At 31.5% G+C, this 9354-nt stretch overlaps 2 protein-coding genes across 9 annotated transcripts in view; one reads left to right on the forward strand and one right to left on the reverse strand.

Moving 5' to 3' along the window:
* LOC102679015 (dihydropyrimidinase) overlaps nucleotides 1-2147 on the forward strand; it is a 21510-nt gene extending 19363 nt beyond the window's left edge. The window contains exon 11 of the mRNA XM_031510202.1: nucleotides 2130-2147. Coding sequence (XP_031366062.1) covers nucleotide 2130 — 1 coding nt within the window. The 3' untranslated portion in view covers nucleotides 2131-2147. The remainder of the gene's footprint in view (nucleotides 1-2129) is intronic.
* Nucleotides 1-9354, reverse strand: part of LOC102670892 (epidermal growth factor receptor kinase substrate 8-like) — an 18623-nt gene that overhangs the window by 5000 nt on the left and 4269 nt on the right. For 7 of the 8 annotated variants that reach the window (XM_031510195.1, XM_031510192.1, XM_031510194.1 and 4 more), the window contains 5 exons: nucleotides 4501-4574; nucleotides 4048-4283; nucleotides 3504-3843; nucleotides 2172-3388; nucleotides 1799-1916 (listed from right to left, as the gene is read on the reverse strand). In XM_031510195.1, coding sequence (XP_031366055.1) covers nucleotides 1799-1916; nucleotides 2172-3388; nucleotides 3504-3843; nucleotides 4048-4283; nucleotides 4501-4546 — 1957 coding nt within the window. In that variant the 5' untranslated portion in view covers nucleotides 4547-4574. Of the gene's footprint in view, nucleotides 1-1798; nucleotides 1917-2171; nucleotides 3389-3503; nucleotides 3844-4047; nucleotides 4284-4500; nucleotides 4575-7026; nucleotides 7164-9354 lie in introns of those variants that run through there. The other variant, XM_031510196.1, reaches the window with a different exon arrangement.

A 9354-nucleotide genomic window follows, 5' to 3' on the forward strand; every position in this document is an offset into this window, starting at 1 on the left:
AGAGTAACTCAACTTTGGCAAGCGAGAAAAAATTTATACAGTCGAGTAATGTTGCGATTGTAAAATTGCAATAATGTCTCATACTTTATCTATATTATATTTAAAAATGCGAAAATGTCGCATCGCTCGTTTGTATTCACTCTTCAATAATATAAATCAACAGTCGCGGGATTTCTCGGCATCTCGCAATAAAGATAATAAAAATTAAGTTATTTTCTAATATTCTTTCTCTCTCTCTCTCTCTCTCTCTCTCATCATATACGATTGTATTATGTCGCCGTTTCTAGAATTCAATTCTTCTTATCTGACCATTCATAGAAGGGGAATCGCAAAAATTCAACGATTCTTCTTCCTCGATGTTTCACAATATATTTGTACAAGCTTATTCACACTGATGCATACAGACACATGCAACGTCACGTAAATAAAAGCATCGAGAGAAAGAGTTTTGTACCGATGATTAAAGCCATTGATAAAAAAAAGAAAAGAATGAATCACAATGTTGATGAATAAGAATCGTAAGAAAGTATCTGATATCGATTCAATGTGTAACATTTTCTGTTATTACCGAAGGAAGATATAATTTTTTATCAACAGCTTTAATTCGACAGACAAGCTTTTTCTTATAGTGAAGCCGAATATTTGATAATAATGGACGGACACAATGACTTCACCACGATTTCTCCAACGGAAACGCACGAATGTTGCATTTATAATTTTTACCAGTTCAATATGTTAACTTCACGCTTTTACAATATTTTTAATATAAAACTATACATGTTATTCTTTGTTTTTTTTCTTCTGTTAAGTATATATAGGTATATATAAGTATATATATATATATATGTACTAAGATTTGGTTAGTCGATAAATATAAAAAGTATGATAGTCATTTCTATAATCACTATAAAGAAAAAAAGGTACGATATTAAAATAAACTCGAACACTTCTGATTGACTGTTATATGAGTTAGATTATGTTTTAAACAAATATAAAGAATAAGATTTGCAACTTATTTATAAAATATCAAATTATTTTGTTCATTGATTTTAATAATAAAATATGTTCCATCCTATTTCCTGAGTTGCAATTCTATTTTTGATTGCAAACTTATATTTGATAAGATACCGCCTTATTGTTAATTGGTTTAAAGGCTTCAGAAAAGAAAAAAAGAACTAATATCTATATAATGCATAGCGATTAGTTTTTCTCAAAGTTCTTCCTAATATTCTTGAATCAAAGTCATTAATATAAATTATAAAAAGAAAACTTTGGATAAAATCGAAGAACTTGAAAAACCAACGCATTTTATAACAAATATAATTTCTCTACTTTGCTTTATTGCAATAATTATTGGTGGATTCGATCTAGATATTACTCACATATTTCTTCATATTTATATAATATATACAAGTAGAAAAAACACAGTATTCATCAAAAAGAAAAAAAAAAATTGAAGAACGCTTAGAAAACAAAACGTACAAGGATTGAAGACACAATAAATGCTGTGGTGCTAATATACGTTGATCATTTTCGTAACATGCTTTATCTCATAATCGAAGCCATCAAGAAATATATCTTAAATAGTTTCAATCATATAAACACGAATCGTAAAAACTTCAAGCATTTTGACTGCATTTACTTGAATAGTCTATTGAATAGTCTATTCTGTCTTCTGATATCAGCGACCACAACTTAAAAGTTATCCTATTGATTCAATTCCTCTCCGATCCCTCAAGCAACGTACAAAACTAAACAATTCTGAATCACTAGATAGCTTAAAAATACCGGAATTCACCTTTTTTCCCAAGTCTTTCTTTTCTCACCCAATCTGCAGGTGCGGGAGGTGGAATCGCATGCGTTCGATGAGTGGCTTCAGGTCCTGGACTTGTGCTGGTCCTTTCGATTTCAGAATCCTAAAATTTTAAATAATTTTTATTATTGTAAAATAATATTTTAATGAAGATGATTTCAGAGAAGATAGTTAATAAATTATTTAATGTTATTAGTTGATAAATAATTATCAGAATCAATAACTATTGTTATAGTCAATGGCACAGTTTCACAGTAATTACTGTTTCTTCAACCAAATCTTTGCAATCATCTTTACACAATTATTTTTCTTTAAGACAGATGAAGGTTCTAGAAGGCATTCAGGCAGTGACTCTCACCTCATAATTATAGCTGTGCCCCTGCCTCGGATATCGACTCGTGTACAAAGGATTGTTGAAAACATCGTTGTCGTTAGAATGAGAAGGATTGTGAGGTGTAACAATAGTATGTGGCACATGGGCAACCTGGCCTCTGGAATTTCTTGCCTTCCACCATTTCCTGCTATCATCGAGAATCTCTAGGTATTCACCTCTAACAACTGTCAATTCTTTATCGTTGTTTGCCGTCCTCGGATAAGTAACTTGCACGATTTTCGCGTGTCTAGCCACTAAGTCGTCTAACCAAGCTTCCTGAGCTCTTTCCATACCAGCAGTTCTCGGTGTTCTTTCGATCGAGTCTACGGATATGTCGCTATGCGCTCTCGTTTGATCGACCACTCTTTCTTCTCTACCATACAACTCTGAACCGGTACCGTAATTTCTATCAAAATATTCGTTACCGGCACGCTCTTCTCTGCTCTCGTACTCTAAATAATCGCTGCTATAATGAGATTCGTCAACTTCTCGATGATTATAATACGAATCGTTCTGTTGTTCAGGGAGCTCGTCCCTCTTCTGTTTGTCAGCGTTCAATAACGAAGCAAGATGATCGTGGTCTCTGTCTTCTGGTATTGGATACTCAGGGGACCAACCATCCATGAAGATAGGGTGATAGGGGGGAACGTGACCTTTCCATTGATCGCGTGGTATTAACCACGTATCGCCCAATGAATGCCAAAGCTCCGTCTCTTTACTTGTGACGCAGTTAATCAACAAATTTACCGCTTCTCTAGTCAATAACGGTGATACAACTTTGCTTGGCAAGTTAGGATCGTAATTAGTATCGTGAGATGCGTCCACGATCAAAGCAAGCGGCGTAAAGAGAAAATGCACTAGTTCAGGAGCGTTGGGGTCGTGAATATGAGCCTTCAACTTAGCCAGCAAATTAAACGACAGCTTAAATTTTTGAAAGATATCGATGAATTCCATCTCTGGTGGCGGTTTGGCTCTCATTGTCAGCATTCCGTCACCGAGATTTCTTTTCTTCGACTTTCGATTGCGCCTTCGACGTTCCAATTCTTTAGAAGCGGCAGCCGCATATTGCAGACGCGCGATAAATTTTTCAATATCATCGAAACAATGATTCAGGATCGTCACGTCGCGTTCATATTTTTCGGAAGATGTCGAGGACACTTCGTCATTGTTCTCCTCACGAGATATATCATTTTGACTATCGGCTACGTTTCCAAAAACAGAGATAAATTAAATTATTCCATCTTATAGATTTATATCTCATAAAATATTCAATTTTATTTACAAATAAAAAAAAAGAAAAAATACGAAAGGACATACCATTGTTAGCACTAAATGCAGATACTTGTTCTCGGACATTAACCCCGTTTAAGGGTGGTTCTGGCGGTGGTAAAGTGGGAGGCGGTGGAATACGTCCTCTTGGACCTCTTGGCGAACCACCGGGTACCAGTTTACCCATTTGCAGCATCTTCAGATCCTCGACGAGATCTTGTGCCGAGACACTTTGACACTGGAATATATGCATTTCTGCTCGTTGACCGGAACCACTGTCATCCGCCACTGTGAAGACGAGAATGTTGTTATACATCTCCATAGGATCCCTCGACGTGAACGCGGTCGGTTCCTGTATCAACGAGGCTGGGAAACGCTCCATGACGGCCTGCATACGAATTTATCAACGATGCATTAAGTGAAATTGCCTTAAATTGTACGCAATGTAATTTCACAAATGTTCCACTTCGTATTTGATCGTTCATCGCTATAAATATCATAAGCTATGTTTCTTTTCTCTTTTTTAATAGAAAGAAAAAAAAAAAAGAATTTGTGCAGAATTTCTCTTATGTATTTGCAAGAGGATCTTTACCCCTGTCTCATTGTCCATAATCAGTACCCAGTTCCGTTCCAGACGGAGCTGCATCTTTTGACTCCAGATGCCGTTACTCTTCTCCAATTGCAAAAGTCGCCGCATACCGTCCGCTGGATAAACAATACCGGTTTCCTTCGTGACCGTGAACGTGGCCAAATGCTCCATCATGTATGTCGGCTCGGAACTACTCACACGGCCACCAGATGTGCTCGATGGACCACTCGACCCTCCGTCTAATACATTAATTAATTTATTAATAATACTGATCATCAACCAAACGTTTTGGTTAATTTTATAATAAATTGCGAATATTCAAGTCTGATATATACAAAACGTAAAGCAAAATTATAATAAATAATTAAGATAATCTAGTAACAAGAATCATTCTATTTGTCATTTCATTCTGTTATTATTAATGAAAAAAAAGATTCAATAATGTGTTATTGTTACCTTTATTATAGGTGGAAGGACTATGTCCACTATTGTAATACGGCATCGTGATCAGATAATCGTTCACCCTTTATCTGTAACAAACAACAGACATCTCAACTTGAACAAATTTTTACCATTGCAATTCTATTATAATTTTATAAATTTTATAAATTTTAAAAATATCTTGTGCGTTAAAAATCATAAATCTGTTTTTAATGCAATTTTTTATTAGTTAATTCACTAAGAAACAAAGACGACAATCATAGAGGTTCGTTAAGTGTATTGGTTTAATAACTTAATGATGAAGACGGGCGATACTCGCACGTCGCGTATCGTATCCGGCTACCGGGTCATGAGGACCATACTTGGCGGCATGAAAGCCTGCTTGTAACCAAAGTGAAATTCCAATGAGCCTAATTCGCTCGCCAGACATGTCGAGAATTCCTTTTGCGTTCCTTCCATTTATCGAACCTTAGCGTCCGAAGGTGAGATCCCGCGGATACAATGGATCAATAAATATTATTCATTGACAAACATTTTTGTAGAAATGCGTTTCACGGATTGTGTGGCGCCAAGGGACATACACAAAAACGAAAATATCGATATGTATTGAAAAATTCAAGAAAAAATTAAGATGATAATAAGGTAAAGTAAAAAGATTTTTTATTTTAAAAAATCTTTTCATTATTCTTTCCTTTCGTATATAATTTTTTCGTTGTCTTTTTATATTCCAATTATGTATGATTTCTAATTATATACAAAAAAATTTTTATGATGAAAATTATATGAATGAATTTTAAGTCAAGATTCTATTGCGTCTATTTCTATTTCTTGATCAACATTCCTAACATTTCGTTATTTTATTAAAGTTTTTATGTTATATTCTATTATTTGTATTATCTTGTACTAATTTTCTAAACATACGTTATACAATATTTTTTATATCTTTATTAATCAAATAAAATAATAGTAGCAAAGAAAGAAATTATAAAAACGATTTATTTTTTGCATAGTTATATGCAAGGAATGTGAAATTTTGAATTTGCTCCAAGAGAAATTTATTTGATTTGACGCCTCGTTACACGAGTGCGAATGTTTCGCATCCATACGGGTACAAGCAGGAAGTTTGAACCAGGTATAAAAGCTCCTATCGATGCAGGTCTGACAGGATATTTCCTTCTTTTTAGGTTGTAAATTTTCTAACAAGAGAGACGTTTACTTTTCAAGGCATCGTTCGATAAAATTCGCATCAGAATGTTGAATAATGAGATATTTTAACGATTCATTTGACAAAATAGGATAGTTGTTTTTAAAAGGCAACTAGAAGAATCATAGAAGATATTTAATCGTTATACGATGTGGATGGCGTATAAATTCCTCACGTGCCTTTCCACATGTGAGAAACGTGCTTGTTTTAGACCGCATGATTTATACCAGGTAATCAGTAAGAACATTGAATCGTACTGATGCCTAGTATAGTGAACTATCTTGTGTAATCGCAACTTACTATTTTCCATCATTTTATATATATATATATTTAAAGATCTTTTTTTAGATATCGAAATAATATAAAAAAATATAATATATTATAATATATATTAAAAATATATTGAAAAATAGATCAAAATTCTTACATTAATATAAATTAATAAATAAATTAATATTTTATCCTTTTTTAAATAAAAATCATATTTTTATTTTTTGGATTCTGTAATTTTATAAAATTAATAAAAAATAGTTTTAAAAGTTTTAAAGTTTAATTAATAAATAGAGATAGTATTTCTTTAAAATTGTTATTAAATTAAAAAGACTATAGTTTCTGTTTCTAGAAATTTCTAGCATTTATCAAATTACTTCTAATTTATTCATTAATCAGATTTTCAGATGCTTGATCATAAACAACAATTACATTTTCAAATGTTAAATCGAACAAGAAGAGACACTTTGATCAACAACGAAGAATCGAGACACTGATCGATCAGTATATGTGTACCAAATATAAAATATATTCCCGGTCTTTTTGGTTTTTCTCTCTCTTTGAACGTAATGAAACTATGATAAAAGCAATGAGATGGTAATTAATATTCGAAATCTGAATGTGGAAACGGCGCCCGGTTCTTACCGGGTGGATAAACGTCGTCCGTTCAGTGAATGCTTTCACTGTGCGTGCCTGTCGTTGGGATTAAGTATGTTGAGAATCCGCATAACGGAAAAGAGCATTGTTACATATTCCTATCAAGTGTAACATTATTTATCTAATTCCTGAAAGATCTGCAAACAACGTAAAAAAAAAAAAAAAAAATAATAAATAAATAAAAAGATTTATTTTCATCCTCCATTTTCATTTTTATTATTTTCTTACATCCATATATTCTTATCGAATAAATTATTTTCAATTCAAATTGCTTATTAATTTTTACTCGTATTTCGAAATTCTTAACCTCGTTAAACTTTAAATATTAAACGAATATAATAATCACATATTATAAATTATAGTCGGAATCGCGATCTAAATAAGAATACTGAAAATGAATGTAAACCTACCTAGTTGAAGAACGAGGGCGTTTTGTTTAGTGGTCCAATTTCATTTCAAACGTATATAATTTTACGTGTGGACGGATTTGGGTCGTAGAATTATATCGCGATCAGTTAATGGCGTTGCGTAACGTGAGATACGTGACTGGATAAAAATTGATTGTATCATCGACGGTGGGAACGTTTGTCGGGTTTCCTCGAGATCGAGACCCTTCTTCCATCTCTTTTATTTATATTTCTTTTTTTAATACTTCGTTTCTATTTTTTCTAGAATCTCTTTATCTTATATCTTTTTCAATGTTTAAACGGACGAGATTTGATAAATCTAATTATCTTGCCTAAATATCTTTATTAGAGACATGGAACAATTTTTCGCGCATGATTATTGCTATCGCAATGAATATATGCACATATGAATATAACACTCGATGAAGCAGCGCAAGCGCAAGGTGATTCGATATATCGATGATTCGAGTTGATTATAAGCTCGATTTAGAGCCTCGGAGCATAGAAACGATGAAGCAATTCGTTCTCCTTAGTCGTAACAGCGATGTAAAAGTGTCGTAACAACGACCTAATAGCAATCACATTGAAAAGGGAAGGGAAAAGGAAGGAAGGTGAGTGTGGGTTTCGTTTATAAGTTTTAGAATTGAAGGTGTGTATATATATCTATATACATATTTCAATGCATTTCGAGACCACGATCCGGTCGTTCCTCGATGACATTTCGAATTCCAGATTTCTATTGATTTTTATTCAAATCCGCTATTTTATATTTAGCAAATTTAGAAAATATTCTGAAATTCTTGAATATTTGAACTTTTTATGAAAATCTTGAAAATTTTTCATGGAAGAAAAAACTAATAATAAGCTAGAAGAGAAGAATATTGTATATAATATATAATATGTAAAATTTAATATATAATATGTAAAAAGAAAATATAAAATTTTCTTAAACCATTTATCTTGAATTATTCCCGTTCTTTATAATAAAACTCTTCTTCGTGGGAAATAAGTTTGTAATAATACTTAAAAGAATATAATAGTATTTTATAGTAATATAATAGTACTTTATAGTAATAATCCCTTAAGTAACTTAAAGGAATATTCTAATCTATATTTAAGTTGAAGAAAATTTATAATTGTATAGAATTCAAAGAATTTTCTATAAGACGTAATTTAGCACGAAATATAAACATGAATAGAAAAGATATAGTTAGAATAAAACTAACGGTTTTTCGAGAAAATAAGATTTGATAATCCAATAATATTCCTTATGAAAATATTCATAAAAAATTAAAAATATGGAGCCAAAATATAATTTTAAAAAAGATTATTGTTAATAATCTTAATAAAATTCGTAATAAAATTCCCGATTCCTATTAAAAGTGTTAATAATTTATGGACTGAAAAATAGAAAATAAAGTGTTTTATCTACAATTTACTTAACATTAACGATCATTTATTATTATTGAAGACAATGAGATTCCATTGATGTTGGTCTTACTAAGAATCGTAGCAATAGAAATGGAAATTCTTATCGCCATCTATGACTGTGGATTAAATTATGTAAATTTCCGGGTGTGTCAATGGTGGTCGATCAAGAAAAAAAGCAAAAATTCATCGATCAGGTATTCCTTTAAAATTCGAATGCTATTGCAATTGATATACGAATAAGGGATAAGAAAAGATAAGAAAAGCATGTTATGAGACTTGGACATTTACGATTCTGCGACAAGTATACAAGTATAATTGCTTATGGATGTGGACACGCCCTGAAAGAAAAATTCATCCCAGGAATGCGCTGAAGTAATCACGTCCTTGACCGTACTTGACGGAAATGGCATTCAACCTTCTGATACCTTCTTCTTCGTTGTCTAAGATGGAATTCTACCGTAAGGCAGTTGTATTCTAGGTGAACGCCATGTTTGGAACACTTATCTGATAATTATCTGATGAAAATATCAGAAATAATTTTGAAAAAAGACATATTAAAAGTTTAATTTGAAAAAAGAATACTGAATTCTTAGAAATCAACTAAAGTTTTTATTATAAATAATAATGCATCTTAATACATAATTGAAAAAATAATTTTTTTAATATAATTGTTACAATAACTACTATAATCATTCATCGAATTGATGTAATATATTTTTAAATAAATCAAATATTTATGAAAAATAATGAAATGATTATCTATTTAATTTACAAAACATAGGATTTACAAAACATTTAATTTTCAAACTAGTTTTCAAAAATTCTAGATACATTAATGAACAATATAGTATCATAATAGATCATATATATATATATATATATATATATATATATATATAT

This window comes from Apis dorsata, unplaced genomic scaffold (genome assembly GCF_000469605.1).
Source record: "Apis dorsata unplaced genomic scaffold, Apis dorsata 1.3 scaffold_217, whole genome shotgun sequence".
Classification (NCBI taxonomy): domain Eukaryota; kingdom Metazoa; phylum Arthropoda; class Insecta; order Hymenoptera; family Apidae; genus Apis; species Apis dorsata.